The 23,030-nt window shown below is 44.0% G+C and overlaps 4 protein-coding genes across 4 annotated transcripts in view; 1 reads left to right on the top strand and 3 right to left on the bottom strand.

The window, feature by feature from the left end:
* LOC306913830 (uncharacterized protein) overlaps positions 1-19,040 on the bottom strand; it is a gene marked incomplete at its 5' end in the record, with an annotated part of 38,899 nt that extends 19,859 nt beyond the window's left edge. Inside the window, 4 exons of the mRNA XM_079490640.1 lie at positions 10,883-10,920; positions 13,975-14,075; positions 17,124-17,568; positions 19,036-19,040. Of these exons, the coding sequence (XP_079346766.1) occupies positions 10,883-10,920; positions 13,975-14,075; positions 17,124-17,568; positions 19,036-19,040 (589 nt within the window). The remainder of the gene's footprint in view (positions 1-10,882; positions 10,921-13,974; positions 14,076-17,123; positions 17,569-19,035) is intronic.
* Positions 3,277-4,391, bottom strand: LOC306913736 (phosphatidylinositol-glycan biosynthesis class X protein-like; the record flags this gene model as incomplete). The annotated part of the gene is made up of 2 exons (XM_079490548.1): positions 3,277-3,309; positions 3,837-4,391. The coding sequence occupies 2 exons, from the start codon at positions 4,389-4,391 to the stop codon at positions 3,277-3,279; spliced, it is 588 nt and encodes a 195-aa protein (XP_079346674.1).
* LOC306913738 (general transcription factor IIE subunit 1-like) lies at positions 5,494-6,633 on the bottom strand (the record flags this gene model as incomplete). Its single annotated transcript, XM_079490551.1, has 1 exon — positions 5,494-6,633. One exon carries the CDS (start codon positions 6,631-6,633, stop codon positions 5,494-5,496), a length of 1,140 nt encoding a protein of 379 aa, XP_079346677.1.
* Positions 12,477-23,030, top strand: part of LOC306913831 (equilibrative nucleoside transporter 2-like) — a 28,929-nt gene continuing 18,375 nt past the window's right edge. The window contains exons 1-3 of the mRNA XM_079490641.1: positions 12,477-12,756; positions 21,531-21,587; positions 21,996-22,077. Of these exons, the coding sequence (XP_079346767.1) occupies positions 21,556-21,587; positions 21,996-22,077 (114 nt within the window). The 5' untranslated portion in view covers positions 12,477-12,756; positions 21,531-21,555. The remainder of the gene's footprint in view (positions 12,757-21,530; positions 21,588-21,995; positions 22,078-23,030) is intronic.

A 23,030-nucleotide genomic window follows, 5' to 3' on the forward strand; every position in this document is an offset into this window, starting at 1 on the left:
GTCGCCAAGCTAAATGGAGAGTTGGTAACCAAATGGACTTATGGGTCGATTTGGTTTCATTTTACACTCTCAAGTTAAATTATTGTTAATCATCGGCATTATTTAATTCACAATAAGTCTACACAATTAGAGAATGTAAAATAGGCCAAACTGTTATTTTGATAAATGGTACCAACATCAATTGTGGACAGAATCTTATCCAACAACAACATAATTCTTGGTTCTGAGTCTAAATGTCATCAAATGGTGACAAAAGGATTGAAAATCAGTATAAGATTGAGGAGGTGAAAAATGTGTGATAGTTAGGTTACTTGACGGTGATATTTAGTTTTTCATTTTACAACAAAGGAAGCCCCGCCGTGAGGCAGGGCATCAAAAAATTAGTTGATACTCATAATGTTCCTCTCCACGGAAATCTTTAGTAAAAGGCGAAAGATTTATACGATCTGAAGAGAAACAAGAGTGTACTGAAGAAGCAACGCTCCCTGCTGGACATGTAGACTCATTGCAACACCACACACACTCACGGTTGCTGCTGACACGTGGATGCATTTTACATCAGCTAAATGGTGGAGAGTTGGTAACCAAATGGACCCTTATTTGATCTTTAACTCTTGAGAGTGTAAAATGAAATCAATTGGACCCTTATGGGTCGATTTGGTTTCATTTTACACTTTAAAAATTATTGTTAATCATCGGCATTATTTAATTCAATTCAATTCAATTCAAAGGGCTTTATTGGCATGAGAAAACATACGTTTACATTGCCAAATTCACAAGAATTCACAAGAAGTCTACACAATTAGAGAATGTAAAATAGGCCGAACTGTTATTTTGATAAACGTTTGCCTGTTATCTCTCCTAATGGTACCAACATCAATTGTGGACAGAATCTTAACCAACGACAACATAATTCTTTAGTTTTGGTTCCGAGTCTAAAATGTCATCAAATGGTGGTCTGGTCTAGCTCAAATGCAGAATAAATAATGGGCCTTGAAATGAAAAGAATTGAAAATCAGTATGTGAAAAATGTGTGATAGTTAGGCTACTTGAGTTGACGCCGGTAATATTTAGTTTTTCATTTTACAACAAAGGAAGCCCCGCCGTGAGGCAGAGCATCAAAAAATTAGTTGATACTCATAATGTTCCTCTCCACGGAAATCTTTAGTAAAAGGCGAAAGATTTATACGATCTGAAGAGAAACAAGAGTGTACTGAAGAAGCAACGCTCCCTGCTGGACATGTAGACTCATTGCAACACCACACGCACTCACGGTTGCTGCTGACACGTGGATGCAGTTTACATCTTTTTTTTTATTATTGTTATTTATAACACTTTATCTGTGGCGCTGTCACTCAATCGCGTGTAGAAATAATACATAAGCTTGTTAAAAAACTGTTTTATTCTTTAAAATACTGCACGCGCATGCTGGGTAATGTCTTCCGGTCACGGGGTTCCAGTAAGACTGTTGATTGGTTGAAGAGATAAAGGATTATAATGTTAGGTTTAAAAACTCTTTCAAAAACATTTCAAATACAACATTGTTTTATGGACAACCTGCAACTATAATAATACCAAGACTAAAGTTACCAACATTATAAAACACGGACATTCTATTCATAATTAATTATTATACTTTAAAGCTGCTGCTAAGCAGCATTCAGCCACTAGATGCCGCCCTCTTACACTCTGTGGTTCATATCAAGTGTGCTATGGCCTGAAGCATCAAGTATCTAGCCTGGCTATCAAGTATCCTTAGTAGGCTACTCACATGTTTTACTTTTACTTGAGTAAAAGTATCTATACCACCGTAGCGTGGTTTTCTGGCACCACTGAAAAATCTTCCATTCATTTTTCCCATTAGGCCTAAAGATTTACAAACATATTTATATCAATTATTTTAAGACTAGAATCAAGCGATCCAGGATCCTGGTGAGTCATGATATATATATATATATATATATATATATATATATATATATATATATATATATATATATATATATATATATATACGGTATCATATCATATAATTTAATTTTCAAACATTAAACTCTTGAGTGTAAAATGAAACCAAATAGACCCAAAAGGGGAGTTCCATTATTGTTAAACACCTGCCTACTACATTTACAAGAAGTCTACACAATTAGAGAATGTAGAAGAATTGTTATTTTGATCAACGTTTGCCTGTTACCTCTCCTAATGGTACCAACATCAATACAACATACAGCAATTGTGGACAAAACCTTATCCAAATAATCCAACGACAACAAAATATTCGTTACTTTTGGGTCTGGGAGGTTAAATGTCATCAAAGTAAAGCAAAGCAAAGTTACTATATTTACCCAGGGTAACTGGACTAAGCATCAGATACTTGTTTACAGCCAGGCCCTGCTCATAGAACATTTCATGGTAGTGGTTCAATGCCTTGCTCAAGGACACTTCAGCGGTGGTAATTTTAACGTGACAGTAGCTCCATATTGCAGACCGTTCTAAATCCCTCACACGACCAGCAGCAGCAGCTATTTTCTATCTGTGTTTTTCACTAAACAATTGTGTACAAAGCATCTTAAGGGTACACTACTACTCCACACCAGACCTGCTACAGCTCAATACATTGAGTTGTATCAGGTTCCATATACAATAATTCCCATGTACGTTTTTGCTATTAGTTGTAGTACGTAGTTCTCGCCTTCAGCATCCTCATTCCCTGATTTTAGAATCCAGTTTCCTCCTTTAACCCCAGTTGTGTGGCAGCGACAGATTGACTTGAATCTGATGTATTTATTGAAATTGAAATTGCAATAAAAAAAAGAGATAGTAGTGAAATAAAATCACACCCATGTGAAGTGAGGGGCACTCTTATCATCATACATCATCTCATTCCGGCCAATCACAATTTGTGTCCTCACCTTCGTCTTCAATTCTTGTTTACACACTCAAACACTCAAAGCTAGCCGGCCATTCATTGTCAATGGCCCGGTTACCCAAAGGACACAAGGTGTAAGAGGTATGGTGTAGCACATGCTCAGATGCCCTCTAGGCCGCACACAGAAGCCTGTGAACATAGACATTCCGTGCATAGTTGTGCCACGCAATGGTAGGCCTCAGGCCTCAGGCCATTGGCATTCAATGTTTGTGTTAACACAATGTTTGTGTTTACACAAACCCTCAAAGCTGGACATAGGAGGGGCCAGCGCCCCTCAAAAATGTTATCAGATTACTTGGACTCCAGTCTATGACATCAGTCATAATGATGCCAGTACTATGATGTCATTACTGGGGCTTCAGGCATCTCCTATTGGGCATCTATCGCCATATATGGGGGAAAAAAGAGAGACAGACACAGCACAATATTATTGTCTTCACTTTCATGATTTCTCCCAAATCATCATTGCTTCTCTTAAACAATAATAATTAATGCGAATAAGTATTTCATCTTGTACTGTAACTGAGGCACCACATGATAAGTTCTGGCCAAAGAATCTCTGTGCCTCTTCTATATGTCAAATGTTGACACCACGACCACATGTGACCTATTTCTTCTTGGCCCTTGGGTGTTTTCACTATTGTAACTGTTAGACACACTCTTCCCTTTCTTTTTAAACTGGCCTCTTCCTCCCTCCTCCTTTCTGTTTCTTCTCGTCTTCCACGCCTTCAGAGCGGGAACCTTCCCCACTACCGGTTACCTCCTTGTGTTTCGTCCAAGAGCTACCCAGAAACATACAGCACAGCATGCATACTATCTATCCGCTTTTAGAGATCCCATGTTGCCAGATGGATTTCGAGAGTGCCACACAGCACGTGAGTGTAACTACAAGGGTTCCAGCACATACACACGTCATCAAAGCACCGTCGCCAACTGGAATCTGGAAGCCCGCGTGACGATGGGAGTGCCCCTGGTGTTGGATCTTAACCCACTGACATGTGCTGGCGTTGTCCGCAGTGCACGGGGCCTCCACGATGGCATGAGGCGGCGATAATAAATCGCCCAGTGGTGCACGCGTGTCCGGGGACGTACGCAGCAGCAGCTCCGGGAGTTCTAAATGTACTCGAACAAACTGTCCACCGTCATGAGAGGGCTCGTGGTAGCGGCCGTGGATTGGAACGACTACTCGAACGAGCGTGTGATTCTGTTCGCCCAGAGGCGGATACACGAGTGCAACAAAGCCCACAGACTTGTGAGCGGGGGCCTCCGGGTCAACGGTTGAGTCTAGGAGTACATCCAGGTCACCGTGACCCCTCCTCAGGGATGACAGTTCATATGGATCCACATAAACGCCTCTGGGCCATCGATGGATCAGCAGAACTCTGAGGCCGGCGGGAACGTCACGACCAAACCGCACAGTGGTTACCAGCTCCCTGTGAAAGCCCTTTTTATTGATCTCCATTGAAATGGATGCCGTCAAAAGCCACGGCTTAAGAATACCACAGATTTCATCCTTTCCAGCTGAACACGTGGCTAAATAAGTTAATGCAGTTAAGAGTACAAAATACATGAGACCTCCCGATAGTTAACCAAATAGTTGATGGTTGCCTTCGTTTCCTGGAGAAATCGATTCAATTTAGATAGAAACATAATAAATATACTGTATGTGTAATGAATACATAACCTCTTGAAAAATCTTTACAATGCAGGCGTGTATGCATATCAGAATGACAGGGTCTTACAAAGACTACACCCAAATATAGACTTCCACACTGATGTCATGAATAATAACCTCAGTCTTGCCCAAATAGAAAGCTGCACCTGAGCTGGCGGAGATATGACCTCCAGTGGCCGCACTTCCATGGATATGTGTGCCAGTGATACGACAGGAGCAAGCCACGCAACGCAAGCCAAGTCTACCACACAGTATTGGATCGGAGGAAGAGACGAGGAAGAAGTTCTCCTGGACCCTTTTTACCGGAGGCAGGATGTGTCTGTTAGAATCTAACAGTTAGACGAACTGTTCCAGGAAGATACTTTGTTTATACTTGTCTAAATATAAAACATGATGAGTTTTTAGACTTAGATGACGTCAGTGTAAATGTCTTACATTATGCTTAGTCATCCATAGCAAGCGTATTTCATCTCCGAAGCACACGTGAGAGACACCATACGAATAGACGAACCCCATGCACACACTGGAGTTATATTACAATTTGCATTCCGCCAAATGAGATTTGCAGCGATTCCCACAAATTAGAACGCATAATTTGTGGAATAATAGGAAGGATAAAGCGAATGGATGAAAGACAGAGAATTGGAAATGGCATATTGTACAAATCTAACTCCTTCCTTTCAGATGTGCCGAGTCTGCCGACTTGAAAAAAATACTTGAAAAAACATCTTGTAACACTGTCTGATATGCCTTAAAATATGGTGGCATACAATTTCGTTTTCTTATTGATGAGTCATGTCCAGGAGCAGGTGGGACCAAGACAAAGAGATAAGAGGGAGAAATGAGATTGTGAATTTGTCTCACCGCTGACCATCAGCCGCGTGTGTGTTCATTCATCATGCGTGGCCTCGTAAATACCCTGCCCCATTTTGATGTAGGCTTCTTTCTCCTGCGCGCTCATTTGCCCCACCAGCTCTGGCTTCTGACTGACCTCCTGGTAGGAGAGAGCCCTGCCCCCAACCATCACCACGTACTCCTCCCCCACCTCCTCAAACTCATCATCATCCTCTTCCTCTTCATCCTCCCCTCCGCCACCACCGTCTGCGTCGCTCCTCTTCTCGTGGAAGAGGAGGCGTATTATCTCGTTCTCGTGCGACTTGCCGCGAGCAGCCCCACTGTCGAGGGCTCCTGACGCACTCGACTCCGCGGCGGAGTCGAGTGCGTCAGGCTCGCAAAAGGCTCCCTGTATGGTGCTCTGGGTAAGCCAGATGGGCTGCTCCTTGGGAGCCTCGGACTCAGCCTTGCTCGCCTTCCCGTGTTGGTCCTGATCTCCCATGCTGATCACCACATTCTGTGTGTAGAGGTCAGCATAGGACGGGCCCTTGGCGGGCCCACGGAACGTGCGGCCTGAAGCCCCCGACGCAGCCACAGTGCATTTGCCGCTTTCCGCCTCGCGGAGCTGCAAGTAGATGGGTGCGATCTGCTCGTTGAAACGAACGACCAGATTCCTGGCATCTTTCCTGGGCGACACGGACACATTGTCCTCCACCTCCGTCTGACAGCACGTACAGTGGAACGTCCCTTTTGTAGGGTCAAACAACCGGCCGGCGTCGAGGTCTGTGAAGGTGGAGTAGCAGCAGGGACAGCGGAAGGAGGCGCGATTGGTGGATTCTTGCTCCTCCGCCTCTAATCGCCGTCGCATGTTGTCCAGCTTGTACTTGATCACGTTCACCAGCATTCTAGAGTTGATGAAATAGTAGTTGTGCCGAGTCTTCTTGCCGTCCGGCGCGGTTTCCACCTGCGTGTGACACTTCACAAACTTGTCACCTTTCAGCGTGTTGAGTACCGAGTGCAGTTGCTTGGGGCCAAACTTGAGAAGTTCCAGCATGTCCTCCTCGCGCAAGCAAGGGCTGCGGATGAGCATGTCCATTGCCAGGGCATGCTCAGGCCCGTAGAAGCCCCGCACCACCAGCTTGGCAAGCTGTTTGAGTGCTGCAGGGACCTCAGTCTGTTGCTCTGGTTCCATCATGTTCTAAGGGTTGGAGCCAGTTAGTCACACAAAGAGGTTTGCTATCGCTTGGTTGGTTGGGGGTGGGAATACGGTGGATGAATCACATGAGGTTAAAGAAGTAAAGGATTGCCGTTTGTAGCAAGGATGAAGCTCAGAATACAAGCCTCAAAGATGAGTCAAATTAAAGAGTCTAATGAAATTTGTTCAAGGTAGGTGTAAGGGGAATTTGTTCAGGTGCAATAAGTTATTCTATCTCTTTCTATTATGGATGTTTGATGAAACATACAAGATTTCAAATAGTTTACAGCACCATAAACCAAGGAGAATTAATTGGGAAGATGTAAAGGGTTTTCTGTGGTTCACTTGCAAGACTGAGGACGTGAGGCTGCGGGGTGCTTTTTATGGACCAAATGCATTAACCCACGACATCACTGCAACATCATAGATCAAAACCCCTGCTCAGAGTAAGCAGAGATTTGTGGCATTTTAGAAAGACTGTGATTCTTTATATACTGTCTGGTATATTTTCACCCCAGTGATGTCACAAGTGACAACAAATCAGTGACAACAGATTCCACCCCCGGGGGGTGGAATCTGAGTAAGACAAAGTTATGACATTGAGGGGGGGCAGAAAACTGAGCGCTGCCTCGAGAGCTGTTCATGCAGCCTGGAGAGTGACAAGCTGGAGTTCGAAATACATTGTTTACAACGAGGGCAGCTCAAATATCACCAATTTTAGGCATGTGTGCAACATGACAACTGTTTTAAAGTATTATGTACAGTGACAACTAAAGTTTCTGTAATGTTTATGTTATGTACTATTACTAAAAAATCACTCCCGTGTGAACTGAGTGGTGTAAGGTCTTATATAGACTGATCAACTGTGGTCTGACGTAATGTCTGACTTAATGAAATCACACCCGTGTGAACTGGGTGACCATAGCAACCATGCTCATTTTTTGGTACGAACAGACACGTAAACTAACAAAGCTGAAATCACACCCGGGTGAACTGGGTGACCATAGCAACCATGCTCATTTTTTGGTATGAACAGACACGTAAACTAACAAAGCCAGTTGTAGGAGTGGTTAAAAAACAATCTAAAATAAAGGGATTTAAGATCATTTCCGGTCCAGGACATTGTCACTCTTCGCTATTCTCTTCGCCAATAGAGGCCTCTGTAGAAGAGCCACCATTCGACTGGCCCCATGAAGTGAACAGAGTTGTCGTAACTCTGTCTTACTCTATGTATGGCTCTGGCCACCACAACTGACCAAATGACCAACCAAATGACATTTCTATTCTAGGAGGGCTAAAATGTAAAGGTTGACCTGAGGGTGGCAGTGGTGGCACTACTACTACAAGAGACTGAGGCCCAATCCCAATCCACTCCCTTGCTGACTCAATGAGCCCTCACTGACTTAGCTGTGCGTTCATGTGAAGTCTGCGAGGGCTTGAGGGATGTCCCATTTGAAATCGGCAAGTCAGTGAGGGCTCAGCCCCGCCCCTTTATGTGCCCTTTGCCAAAGTCAGCATCGATGCTGACTTTGACTGACTTTGGCAAAGAACCCACAGTTCATAGCGTTACCAGGGGAATGAGAGGAATCCTCCGAACGTCAATCATTTAAATATGCAAATTAGTTATGTATCACGGTTAGAATGTCAACAAACACAATAGTGCTTTCTCACTGTTCTCAAAGGGAGACGGAATGGAAGGATAGGCTATATATTTAATAACAATAATAATAATAATAATAATAATAATAATAAGGGAAACATGCAATTTATGAATATAATATGAATATTACAACCCCTATCACACAGGAAAGAGTATTTATGAAACTAATAATAAAACGATCAGCTTAAATACTAAAATAGACATGATAGACATGTATAAATAGGCCAAGCATGTAGGCTGTGAATAAGGACAGTTTTTATATAGTGATGCAAAGTGTCATGAATGGCGGACTCATCTTCAAAGTGCTGTCCCATTCCTTTCACAACAATTTGGAGCCCTTGCAGCCTCTCACCCTCAAGCACTTACAGCTGACGTCACTAAAGTCAATGAGGGTTCAGGGCTCAGGGCTTGAGGGAGGCAATTGGGATTGGGCCCGAGTACTGTAGGTGATGGGGTCACCAAAATCAAAATAGTTCTTCCTCTGGGGAGCATGTGCTCATGGCTATATTAGAGTTTGAAATATCTTGTGTACAAGTGAACCTTTTGGCCTGAGGGTGGTGCTATAGGAAAGACCATGGGGTCATCACATCATATAGAAAGAAGTATCACATTTTCAGCATGATCAAAGCCATGGCAATTTATCGTTTACATTTCAAACTGTTTACATTCATAGTGCATGGTTAGGTAGTACATCATGTACTATACATTCAAGCCCACCTTGACTAAACACACACAAACACAAAAAAGACTATCTCAAGACTATCTAAATATCGTGACAGTACATAAGAGCAGCATGTCACTTTTGAACTAGTTAACATGGCTGAAGGATGAGTAAACATATCTAAGATTTTGATCATTAATCTCTTAAATGTACAACAACAAAATACACAAAACTCCCAAATTTCTCTATCTGTAAAATGAGTACATCATGTTTTGTTGGTGCCTAGCTTTGCCGTATATGTGTAGAGCAAGTCAGTGACTACATGTTACTGCTACTGTAATAATCGGTCTATGGGAAACAGTGGGACAAACAAAAAAGTCAAACCGTTAAATGATTGCACCAGGCTATTAAAATAATGATGCCGCACAAGTGGGCCTCTAGGGTAAGGCTACAGCTACATTAACCTCGGCTCCCATGCTTCGGAGTGCAGTGGAGTGAGATTTGATGGCTGGTGGCCACACACGATACCATAAAAGGGGCATTCACAAAAACAAACAGCAATTGGTCACTATCCCCAAAACCACAATATGCATTTGTGGCAGTTCTGTTTTGACAATTATTTCACAACAACCACTATTAATACCCCAAATATATTATATATTTCAGTATCAAAATGTGAAATTTAGTTCAGTTTGTATACTGTATATCATCTGCGAATCCAGACCAAAGAGAATAATTATGGAGAACGAAGCAGGTGAGGTATAGGGGCATATTGCCTGGGGGTATGCAATGCAGTGGTGGAACGTAAGAACTCAAGTACTGTACTGTCCAAATTTCAATACTTTTGCTTCTACTCCACTGCATCTCAGAGGCAAATAGTGTACTTTTTTTAATTTTATTTTTTTGTTTATTTTTTTGCGGCTTCCGCCTTTTTTATAGAGGGACAGACAGTAGGCTGACAGGAAATGGGGAGAGAGATGGGGGAGTGACATGCAGTAAAGGCCGTCGGGATCGAGAGTCGAACCCGCGGCACACTGCCAGACTGGATTACCAGCCAAGGTGCCTGGACCGCTGAGCCACGGCCCAGGCCGAAATAGTGTAAGACACTGAACCCCAAATTGCTCCCGATGTGCTGGTTGGTACCTTGCATGGCTTCCGCCGCAATCGGTGTATGAATGGGTGAATGTAATGCACAATCTATGTAAAGCGCCTTGGATAAAGGCGCTATATTTACCATTTAGTGTACTTTGTAGGCCCAAAACACACCAGTGCAACTCCTTGCATGTAGTTGAATGCAACCATTATCCCCAATGGCAGTTGCAATGAGTTGCATTGGTGTGTCCTTAAAACCGTTTTGTTGCAAGGAGTTGCAATGGTGTGGTTTGGGCCTAACCACACCAGAGGGTCAAGACGGTTTTAACGTTGTCCCGGCGGTGTGAAATGTCCTGTTGCACGTTGACGCGCGTCGTCCCACGTTGTCCCAAGAAGTGTGAATTCAATGCATGGAATTCAATGGCCCAAACCCCACCAAAGGGTCACCATGCAACTCCTTGCAACCGTTTGGACCCAAGGAGATGCATGGTGTGGTTAGGGCTTTACTCAGGACTATAGAACTTGTGAAATGGGACATACTGCATAATGAGTACTTCTACACATAAACCATAAACCTCTTATATTGCAGCATTTCCATCTCCATATGATTCTACCAAATGCATTGATGTGTTTATTTTTATATTATTTGTTCTTATTTTCTATTTTTATTTTTTGATTATTTGCACTAATGTAATATAAGTACGGCAAAAAGGGTAGGCACTATATAAGCTACGGCTTCAGCGTACACCTTTTTCAGTCCAAACATGTCCTGTAAAATGCTTTTGTTGCTGTAATACTCATGTGTACATACTAAGTAAAAAATTTCAGTAGCCTACCTCTTCTACCAGAGATGCCATGAAAGCCAGGCCTGGACCTGAAAAACAGAAACACAATAGATTATAAACATTTCTAATCGTTCAAGCAGGCACGTGCACACGTTCAGCCCGTGCCCTTTTACCCGTCTGTAAAAAAACTAAACCAAAAAACTGCCCTCTCCAGACCATGAATGCAGCATTTACTGTGGTGAAAGAAATGCAAATGCCCTCCTCTCCTTTCCATGCCATACCCGAGAATTGCTTTTTTCTGAACTCTCCTGATCTTGAACTCAGCATTTTGTGTTGAAAGAGTTTGTTTAGAAATCCATGTCATCCATGGCATCTCCAATAGCCAACGAGTGAGGGCCTCGGGGTCACGCCGGGAAAATGGCCGATCTACAAGCTCTCAGCTCTGCGATGCGTCGAGAGCTTGTAGATCAGCTAACACTCTGCACGTCCCTGTGTTCAAGGTTATTATACAACCATGGGCTGCTTTATCTGCCCAAGGCCTGAGGCCTGATGCCGCTACGACAAGGTTCTTCCATGCAGTGCCAATTCAGCACAAAACAGCACTGCTGCTGCATGGTACAGGTCAGCTTCCATACACCTTAAACCAGCACTGCTGCTGCATGGTACAGGTCAGCTTCCATACACCTTAAACAGCACTGCTGCATGGTACAGGTCAGCTTCCATACACCTTAAACAGGTACAGGTCAGCTTCCATACACCTTAAACAGGTACAGGTCAGCTTCCATACACCTTAAACCAAATAACAGGGAATATAGATCTATGAATAGAGGTAGGCCTATAAAAAGAAGGATCTATCTCACATGCATCTATACACCCGTCTCCTGCTACTACCCTGTGTGTAAGTTACACAGGGTAGTAAGTAGCCCCTTTCGGGACCCTCGGTTACCTTTTCTGTTAGGTAGTAGCAGGAGACAGGTGTATAGAGGTCCCTTGCTGCTTGTTTGATTAATCCCACACTGGCCACACAGTGTCATTTGGTCCACAGACCACTGCAGTTTAGGACGGATTAACCCCCACGAGGGCCCCTGGGGCCGGTCATTTATGCAGGGCCCCCATAGCGCGCGTGCACGCAACATTCGCGTTTTTCCGTGTTTTTATCATCTTTTTGACCTAAATTTAACAAAATCAACAGCCAATGAAGGGCCCCACGCAGAGCCCTTTTCAGGGCGTTAAACCTAGTACTGCGCCGTCTGCGTGGTCCAATTTCCCCGAAGGCCCCCTGAGAGCCACAGCCCCAATGGCTAATTTGTCCCTGGTTTAGGTCTGTCTATGTACAGGCCTAGGTAGGTAGGTAGTATCATTAACCTGTATTTAAATAACATGACATAATAATGGTGACGAAGTCATGAAGATAAACTGTCTGTCAGTCATGCTGGCAGCTGCCTGCCCTGACCCCCCTAGGCTGTCACGAACCCAACGGCCCGCGTGCATGTTGAAAACCACTTCTTCACCATACAGCAGAGCACGGGGGGAGGGGCGTCCACTCCCCCCCCCCCCACACACACACAGTCTGTATACTATAGGTCTGCACGGACGAGATGGAAATGACGATTACGTACACACTACTGTCTGTCTACGTCGCTAAGCTCGCTGAGTCAAATACTGTAAACTGGAGCCATTTGTGAACTACGCGCCGCGCGTTCCCGCCACGTGGATGTGCGAGGACGAGGAGGAAACAAAAAGGGCGATCGCGTTACATTCGGGGTTCATTTATTATTATCGTTTCATTAATGACATCGGCGGAGGAGGACGGACATCTGTTGTGTTTATAGTTTCTCCGCAGGGAGCAACAACAACATGAGAACGGCAGCACGCCACCACCAGTGACAGGACAGCACAGCACCAGGCCAGCGCATCGTTTCAAGGTAAGCTATAAAAAACAGTGTTCTTAATATAAAATATAGCCCTGCCGATCGCTGTAGTACTAAGTCAGTGAGATCATATGCATTTATTTGACTCCTTTTTGTACGAAACCGGCCTTAAATGGGCCGTTGTTTTGTTGTGGACAGACATAGAGCGGCTCCCTTCTTCATGCGACGTGCATGCGTGGGTTGAATGGTGCGATGTCTGTCCGACTGACAACAATGCAACTCTTGTTCCATCCTGCGCTGGCTGTGTGTGTCAATTCAATTGCGTTTAATACGATTTCAAAGGCTTAAATAAAACTAATAAATGTCAAGTGTTTTCTTGAATTTAGCCACGGGTACCACTACCATTTAACATCTGAAACTGTCCTATAATGTGCCATGCGATTTGATGTATGCATCGCTCTCCTGGATCACTATAGCATCATCATCATCTGTATTCTGAAATGATTATTTCTGCTTTTACAGAATACAGATTATTGTTTTTATACATGTGTACCATATTTTGGGTTTATTATATTTAAGCCTTAAAGTCATTCACCACATTGCCATACATATAACCACCACACCATTTTGTTGGAACACTGACTGGCCAAATATAATGTGCCACTATTCTATTCTATGCTTTCTAATTCTAATTTCCTTGAATAGAGTAAAAAATTGCGGGTAATTTAAGGCGCGTGTCAGTGTGTCATCCTGACCTGGCTGCAATATGGCACCTGTCCTGCCATCTGGCCTGGCGAGGATCGAGGAGCACATGTGTCGTCTGAGTCTGACTCATCCTCGAATTATACTTACTAGCCTGGCTGGTAATCCTCCTTTCTGGAGGTGACTGACTCACACACAAACGAGGTTATAATTTGTCATAATCTTGTCCACGAACTAAAGGAATTGTCAGTTGTAGCAAAGAAAGACCAAGCAAACTAGCTCTGGGAGCCAACAGTAATGTTTAAAGGGGTTGACACTTGACAGACAGTGACAAGTAGTAAATACAACGTTCAGGCAAGAAGTGGAGTTTGCTTTGAAGTTGCCCGACTTGCCTGTGTTTGATTGGGGAAGCAATAGGCCTAACTATCTTTAGTTGATCACAAGATGTCCGTGGACTTAATTTAAAATAAGAGAATACAGTCTGCAAAAGCAGAAATCTTATAGTCTTATAGTCTTATAGGTGCAAGGCTCAATGAACGAAATGAATTAATTTTCACATGGTTTATTTACCTTGTTGGACAAGTTGGACAACTGACTGGCTTCCTCAGCGTTGTTGTGACAAGATAACAGGAAGTGCAAGATACAATCAGGTTCCATTGAATACAGGTGCACTGCCAACTGTCACATCCTTGAAAGCTATCAGATGAAGCATGAGCATGCATGAACATGGTACCAAATGCCATGTGAAATAGTAAATGGTATGAAAATGTACACAATCACATGGAGCCAACTCAATATACCAGTAGCCTACATAAATGCAGGGCCTAATAGGTGCCTGGAATGTTAGTCAACCTAACAGACAACAGTAATTAGCTCATGATTGAAAATAGCTATTTATAGCTATTGAGATTTTTGTCATAAATATTGAGGTATGTTCATATCTTGACTCACAGCCCTCATAATTTTCTATCCGGGCAAGTGGGCATGACCGTCACCTTTGGGCAAGTAAAACATGACCTATACTTGCCCAATGGGTGTCTAAATCGAAAAGATCCAAAAGTAGAGTGTTCTTCCGGGTGCTTCAAAACGCCACTGAGCAACTTCCATTGAAATGAATAGCGGGGGGTCGCTCCGGTCTGTAACTCTATGGTCAACCCCCCCATCATTATTGTTTACAGGGGGTCTCAGCTGACACTCAAATGACTCAATGTCGATGAACTGATCGATTTGACTTTCTTTTTCCTTTTTTATTTCCGTTTTATTTAATTTTAAACAACAAACATACATGAAAAGGAAAAGACTAGGAAAATACATACAAACCAAACATACAATATACATACAAATAAAGGGGAAATATTGGCCTCTCTAGTCACTCACTTCACTATACAAGTACCTCAAACAGGTGCATCCACAGGTGGACAAAGTCCATTAATGGAACAGATTTAACACAACTGAATTTAAATAAAATCAGGTCTTATGGGTAAAGACATGATTAAACCAGTTGTCTGTAAAGACTTCAGTTTAACCTCTAAAGCTGAATGCAATAATAAATGATAGATTGAATCAATCCATTGATTTATAGTTGGTGTAACATTCGTAAGCCACTTTTTAGTTAAGGCTTTTTTTTTGGATGCCACCAGCAATACCCTCAGTAAATACTGATCCTGCCTTGCAAATTGAAGTCCTCCAAAAAGCTGCTTCCAGGACACTGGACACTTCTCCAAAGACTCCAAAATGGAACCACAGCTAAAGGGCAACTCCAGAAAACATGAAAATGGTTTGCCAATAAAGTCTCCCCACGGCATCTCCAACAGTCACACTGGTGGTGACCAGTAAGTCTTTTCTGTGCTGGAGTGATTTGACCTACTTCTTAAACAGAGCAGGCCAACCAAATGATTCCCGAAATTGAGGGGTACGTGTCCTGGATAATAGGGGGTGGCAGTTGGACACAACAAAGACGAGCATGGTTTAATGTGGCTGTTCAGCAGTTTGGTTTTTGCAGTGTCACACTTGGAACTAAGGCACGCATGTGTGTGGTGGAGGAGGCATGCCAGGCATGTGTGTGGTGAGCTAAGCATGCAAAGCCTTAGTTTAGAGTCAGACCCATCTGTGACCTCCATGTGTGTAGCTCCGGGGCTCTGTCACATGGCGTTGCCATCCAGAATAGGGTTCTGCTTGGCAAAACCGGGTAATGTTTTGACCAATTTCCCATGATCCAGACATTGTATCAAACAGTGAAGGCGGTTCGAGGAGGAGGCATGCAAGGTGTGTGTGTTTGTGTGGCGAAGGAGGCATGCATGCCATGGGTGTGATCTATTATTGTGTGCATGTCTGTTCTGTGTTATCTGATCTCGGAAGAATTATATGGTTACACCTTCCCAACTAAGTTGGCACGTCTATTGGGAAAAATATTTGTCTTATTTGTGTGTAACGAACATGAGCATTTTATTTTGTTTTGTCATCTCCTATGAGAGAGGAGCACTTAAACACAGTACAGTTTTTTGGCCGTATTATCATATACAAGTATTAGCCCGGCCTATTTTTTACAGTTTGGATATTCGCCCTTTAAGGCCCCTTTGAGCAATCTGAGATTAGCATCTAATCAAAATGATAGCATTATACAGAACCCCACCTAATGAGGGTGGTTTTGATTCAGGACACCATGTGACCATAGTTACTTACTAAACATGTTCAGATATTTGAAAGAAAGAAAGCACCTCTTCCAGGTTCACAGTAGCTAATAAAATCATAAATGTAAAGATGTGCTTTACATGTTATGTAAATGTGATGTGATGTTAGCTATAGTCGACTATGAGGCAACCTGAGAGATTGGCAGTCGAATCAGTCTGATTGCATAACATGAAATAACATGAAAATAATTATGCAATAGAGAATCATTCCATTTGGGCTGTGGGGGGTGCCTAATGTCTAATTTAACATATACTTGCTTGGTTTCTCCCAATAAATCATGATATATATCCTCAAACTATTTGTTAATATAACAAATTAGACCAATCACTAAGTCGAATCATGCAAAAAAGAAAAACAAACATTGACTAATCGACTAAGAGTTTGGTAGTAGACTAAGACTCCCTTGATTGATCAGTCGACTAATCGAGGTCAGGCCTACTAGTACTACTGTGTCAACCTTTATGAATGAGGAATCCAAAATATCTTTCTTTTAATGGTATGTAAACAGCGGAAATGTACACATACGGTAAACTGAATTTGACACTGACTGAGCATAATTATAGGTCCAGCTGGGAATCGCTGACTGTAGTAGCGTCTAGACTCTCGACCATCCAGTTTCCTTGTGCCTGAGGCATTTCCATTGAGCACATGCTCGCACGCACGCACGCACGCACGCACGCACGCACGCACGCACGCACGCACGCACGCACACACACACACACACACACACACACAGAGAGTTTTCTGTGTCTAAAGACTCCAAAGCCCACAGAGCTGAGAGGCCACACCGGGGCCTTTTAGTCATGTGATAGTCGCCTGAAAAAAATAAATATATATATTTAACTGTTGGTTGTCTAATTATTCATCAATACATTCGCAATATCTATTTGGAATAAGGTTGATTTTTCACCCCTGAATAAAGGCATAAGCTTGTATGAATGAAGCATCAACTAATGAATGAATAGTTTGATCTGAAATATTTGCAGGCACATTTTAATCCCGTTAAAGACGTTTAATCCCACTACTACCTCCACCTCCACAGTCCACATACATTCCCTCTCTGTCTGAATGACCTCGTACTGGGGCCTGGCTGCCACACAGGCCCTCGTACTGGGGCCTGGCTGCCACACAGGCCCTCGTACTGGGGCCTGGCTGCCACACGGGCCCTCGTACTGGGGCCTGGCTGCCACACGGGCCCTCCTACTGGGGCCTGGCTGCCTCGTACTGGGGCCTGGCTGCCACACAGGCCCTCGTACTGGGGCCTGGCTGCCACACAGGCCCTCGTACTGGGGCCTGGCTGCCACACGGGCCCTCGTACTGGGGCCTGGCTGCCACACGGGCCCTCCTACTGGGGCCTGGCTGCCTCGTACTGGGGCCTGGCTGCCACACAGGCCCTCGTACTGGGGCCTGGCTGCCACACGGGCCCTCGTACTGGGGCCTGGCTGCCACACGGGCCCTCGTACTGGGGCCTGGCTGCCACCATAGAGTATATAAAAGGATAGAGACTGATCTGGCGCGAAGCTCCGCCCCCTCCGCTATTCATGTCAGTGGAAGTTGCTCAGTGGCGTTTTGAAGCACCCGGAAGGACCGTCTCAAAACGTCTACTTCCGCATTTGACCACCAAATGTTGGTGGTCAAATGCGGAAGTGCAACCGAGCGCTCAATGTTAAAGCCCAGCTGCACGGGGTTTCCCGGTCATGAATCCACGGGTCCGCCTGTAGTCCCTCCTCTTACCACTAGGGCCCAGTGCTTCAACGTTGGAGTGCCTCACTGGCCCCTTGGCTGCCACACAGGCAGACAGCTTTTGCTGAGGAGCTTTTCAATCATTACTGGAGCACCATGCACACAGTGACTTGTATATGTTCGCATGACTCTTGTTGGATCCGATACGGCACACACCGTGAGCTGTAAGCTGGGCTAGGAATTCAACGGCTGCACAGTGTTTGATTTGATTACTGCCTAAGTCAACAGCGATGGACCCTTTCCTGACAGCCAATGAGTCACAAGACATTTACGTGCAGATTGGTCTTTGCAACATCATCATCAGGGGACTAAAGACCTGGAGGAAGTTATGAACGAACAATGAAGCTATTCATTCAGCCATGCCTGGCTATAGACTGTTGATACTGAGAAAAGGAGAGTGCCTGGTGTTCTGTTCTGGTCTCTGTGCATTGACCCCAGGACACCCTGGGAGCTGCCTGCGAGGGCCTCTCGTCTTGCACGCAGGCTGTCCCCCAACTCTCATCTTTCTTGTCCTTCCATTACTGTCCTCCATTACTGCCTAAACGAGCTGAAAATAAACAACCGTATGAATAATTGAGCTAATTCTCTTCTCATGCAGTCAGTCAGGTTCTTTGAAACAAAATACATGTCTCTTGTTATGTTAACTTCACTGGACGTTGAATTTACCCTTCAGGGCAGTTGGTTTCTTTTTTCTGTGGGAAGTTTTTGGTTTTGGTTTGTAGCTGTGTTCGTTGTTAACCCTGCAACTATATACTCAAGCAAGCGTTTATTTTGTTTCTTTGCCCTGGGTCAAGATTGGTTGTATTACTAGCACTCTGATAGTTAATTATTAGCTGTTTTTCCATTCCTGATCATACAGAGCATACTTAGCCTATATCGTAAGCAGATTAAGTGACACTATTAGCTCGCGATTATACAAACAAGAATGCTTATTGTCAAAGTACCTTTTTCGAGGCCTTATGTGACTTGTTGTTTCGAGCACAGTTGTCATGTAGGCTCACCTTGGTTAACCCCCCCGCCCCACCCACCACACATGCACGCACACACACATGGACACACACACACACGCACACGCACACACACACACTTGTTGCCGTTTAACGGGGGCGGCAACGCTGCTGTTGTTAACCTCAGATTCTAATCAGAGGAAGGAGTAGTTCACCTAAATAAAATACTTAATTTATATTAATTACACACCCCATGATCCTTGAATTCATGGATTTTGTCTCCTACCGACCGATGTCATTGTCGATGTCACTCACTAAAGTTTTGGCTGAGGAATACAACAAAAACATCTCCATGAATTCACAGGCCTCATGGGGTGTCTGTGTGATTGATATTGACCTGATGAAGATCCTGTGAGATCGAAACGTTGTCTTGTCTGATAATAAAGTCATTCCTTTACCAAAAGCTGCCCTTCCTCCTTTCATGTTATGCCTTATTGGCCCAGCACCCACCGTCGATGTGCATGTAAATAAATAGGTATGAGTGTGTAAATTGATAGGACATAAATCATTTTGGGTGACTACTCTTTTAATGATCAAAATGGTGCTTTCAAGAAGCAGTCAAATCGATTGATTGGATTTTTAGCCAGTGTTCAAGTGTCAACTTACGTCAAGTGGCTCCCACAGAATGAGAGTCAGTTTCCCATCTTCCCATTCCCAATACACCCAACATTGCAAACAAGCACAGATGCAAAGTTCATGAGAATATTCCTTCATCCTGCGAGGTCACACAAGGAGAATGCCAAATAAAGACAGGGTCATGGAGCCAAGAGAAAGCAGGACGGTTGGAGGATTATTTTGTTGTCATTTTGGCCTGGTGTAGCCAAAGGGTCATTTAAAGGGAGTTGATGCGTGTAGAGAGCTGTGTGTGTGTGTGTGTGTGTGTGTGTGTGTGTGTGTGTGTGTGTGTGTGTGTGTGTGTGTGTGTGTGTGTGTGTGTGTGTGTGTGTGTGTGTGTGTGTGTGTGTGTGTGTGTGTGTGTGTGTGTGTGTGTGTGTGTGTGTGTGTGTGTGTGTGTGTGTGTGTGTGTGGGAAACCTCGTTATCCTTGTCGCACGCCTTGTAGTAGGCTGCCTAAAAACATGCCTGAAAATTATGCGGTCCATGAAATTAAGCTACGAGAACTGAATCAATGGCTTGTTTTCATCTTTAATTAGTATTTTGTACAGATTTAGAATATGATTCATCCACTCAGTTCTGTTTGTCATGGCTGTACTCTGTGAGAATGCCCCCCAGCTGTATTTGTTTGTTTGTGTGTGTGTATGTATGAGAGAGAGAGAGACTGAGTGCATGGTTAAGACTCATGCATGGCCGGTTAAGACTGAGGTTAGGTTTTAGGGTCAGGCTTTCCTGTCTACAGTGATGACACCAGTAGAAGCATAATATCTATGAGTAGAAGAACCCCCGCATGTCCTGTGTATTGCCACAGTACTGCTGTATTTCAACGCCTAGGCACTGGCAGTTGGCATCGTCTTCGTGTTAAAGCAAATAAGCTTTCAGTAAGGCAGGAGTTGGTTTTAGCTGTGATGATAACGCGGGGTGCAAGCGCTGACAGGTAGGAGTGCAGGCCCCTCCCTCCCCCGTTTGCCCCAGTCTGCTCTGCTCTCTTTGTGAGTCAAAACAAAACGGTCGCCATATTTTGATCGTTTGGTTTGGACAAGGTGGACGGTTTTATCCCCCTTGCTGTCAGTAACTTGGTCTCACAGTGTAAGAGCCCATGCTAGGTCAAAGCCATTTCAGGACTTGAATGCTGGCAATCCCACTACACGGCTTTCTCGGCTAGGTCAATATCCTTATGCTGTTGGTGAGTTTGCACAGCTATATGTTATGTGTGTGTTCGTTGTTTTATAGTATAGTATAGTATACAGTATAGCCTAGTTAGTACATGTCCAGGGAGTGAATTCAGGGAGATTCCTGCCTAATCTACTCACAAAAGAGGGACGGAGGTATTTGGAGCTCTGGGGCTGGTCTCTTTGCCAAAACCTAAATGGGAACTTGCCTGAAGTTCTAATTCAGGTCATGGGATGTAAAGAGAGAGAGAGAGAGGGTTTGGGAGAGTCCAACGTGAGTCTCAGTTAGCCTACTCTCTCTGTGTCTCTCTCACATTTTGAGTACACGGTTCACAATACGTGATTCTCTATTCTAGAACTCTCAGAAGTGCTTTTTTCCTTAGACGTATATGAACTAGGAAGGAAGCTATCTGGAAAGCAACGTTCAGGCAGTGTCAGGCTCAGGAGGAGGAGGAGGAGGCAATTATGGTGATGGCAACAGCATGCTGCTCCGTATTCCATGAAGTGCTCGTGGGGAAGGCTCTGCGGAACGCCCTTTGCAGCTTTGTGCCAGAATGCACAGGAATGGATTCCTCCTACACACGCAAGTAGGGGAGCGCCGACTGAGGACCATCTTGCCGGATTACAACTCTGAGGCTTCAGTGAAGCCTGTACTGATATCAGCGAACTCGAGAGGCTCAGTGAGGCCTGTACTGATATTGGCAAACTCTTGAGGCTCAGTGAGGCCTGTACTGATATCAGCGAACTCGGGAGGCTCAGTGAGGCCTGTACTGATATCAGTGAACTCGGGAGGCTCAGTGAGGCCTGTGTACTGCCGGCGTAAATATGAAGCTCAGTGAAGCCTGTGCTGATACGATGCTGACGCTCAGTCGTTTCCCTTTGTTCTGTTGCCCCTGCAGCTTCGCCAGAACCTCCTACACCAGGATGAAAGACCGAACGGACTCTCCGCAGGACAGGTGAGTCCAACAGTTGTTTGCGTGGCTGGAAAACCCAGAAAAATAATCTATTCTTCTCACTGTCATCATATCCCACTTCCCACTTCCCGTCTCCACCGCAGTTTCAATGCACCTGGGCGTGTGTTCACAGAACTCAAACTGTGCTGGTGATCAAAGCCATGTTTTTAAAAAAAACATCCTTGTAATTGTGTGTGGCCAGACTTCAGATCTATTCACAGACCTGATTGTTTATTATTTAACATGTTATGAAAAAGGTCTATCTTCATATCAAGATGTGAAGAAGAAATGCAAAGCTGTCAGTATTTTGTACCGTGTATTGTCAATATTCTGTAAGAGGGGTTTCCCGGCACCTTTTTTAAAAGCGCGCTCCTCTTAACATCCTTCTCGTGTCTCCTCATTCGTTTCCAGGGGGTTCTTGGTGGGAATCATCTTCTTCATCCTGGGCCTGGGAACTCTGCTACCATGGAACTTCTTCATGACCGCCTCCATGGTAAAGTATTAAGACAACTATCTATCTGCAACCTGTGGCTAGCTTGGATGTTGAAGTGCTACAGTGATGTAAATAGGTTTTCAATGTAATGAGTCCCGGGATGCAGGGATGGTCTTTTAGATGAGTCCCAGGGACATTTTATGAGTCCAACTTCAACGACGTTAGGAGTCATATTTTGACTCAAATTTTTACAAATTGCAGCATTTAACTGTTTAAAAAACAGTACAGTAGTGCATCCCGTGGATGCAGAGGTCGTTGTTTTATTGCGTCCCTTAACCTATGCCCTTAACTATAAACTGCGTTTTGGGATGCAAAATGCACCCTATTTTAATCTCTGGTGCTACATCAGGAAGCCACTTGACCAACATCATGCCCGACCGACCATCATTGTTAAGATTGGTTATTTAACTGATCAAATGATAGATTTACTTCTAAAGAGCTAAAGCATGTGATTAATACCCCTCTAATCTCCACAACCCTCTCAGCCTTCTTAAGGAATCACATGTTGGACCGAAAGGCAAAGCATTGCCCTTTTGAGGGAATTAGAGCTGTTATTGTGTAGGTTTAGATTAGATGCAGATTAGCAGGTTATGTATAAAGACCGTTTTGTTGTTGTTTTTTTTATTTTCGCATGTGTATGTACTTTAAAATACTATGTTGTGATCCATTTAAGTCCCTGCGGTCAGTATATCGTATGATTCCTGAGTCCTCTTAGTGAGATAGCTATGCAGCCATACAGTATCTGCCTTCCTTGCACGTGTTGTATATGCGTCTCTGCACATGTAGTCATGTACAGTACTGTATGTGACTGAGGCCTCTATTTCACATGCACACGCTGGATCTCAGTCATTCAGGCATATCCGTCATCAGCATTCTCTCTGTAAACATTGACTAGCAATTAAGAAAATGACACAAAAGTAGGGTCCTTCGTGGAGAGTGCATTGACGTTTTGC

The sequence above is a fragment of the Electrona antarctica genome, assembly GCF_951216825.1.
Source record: "Electrona antarctica genome assembly, chromosome: 21".
In the NCBI taxonomy this organism is placed as follows: Eukaryota; Metazoa; Chordata; class Actinopteri; order Myctophiformes; family Myctophidae; genus Electrona; species Electrona antarctica.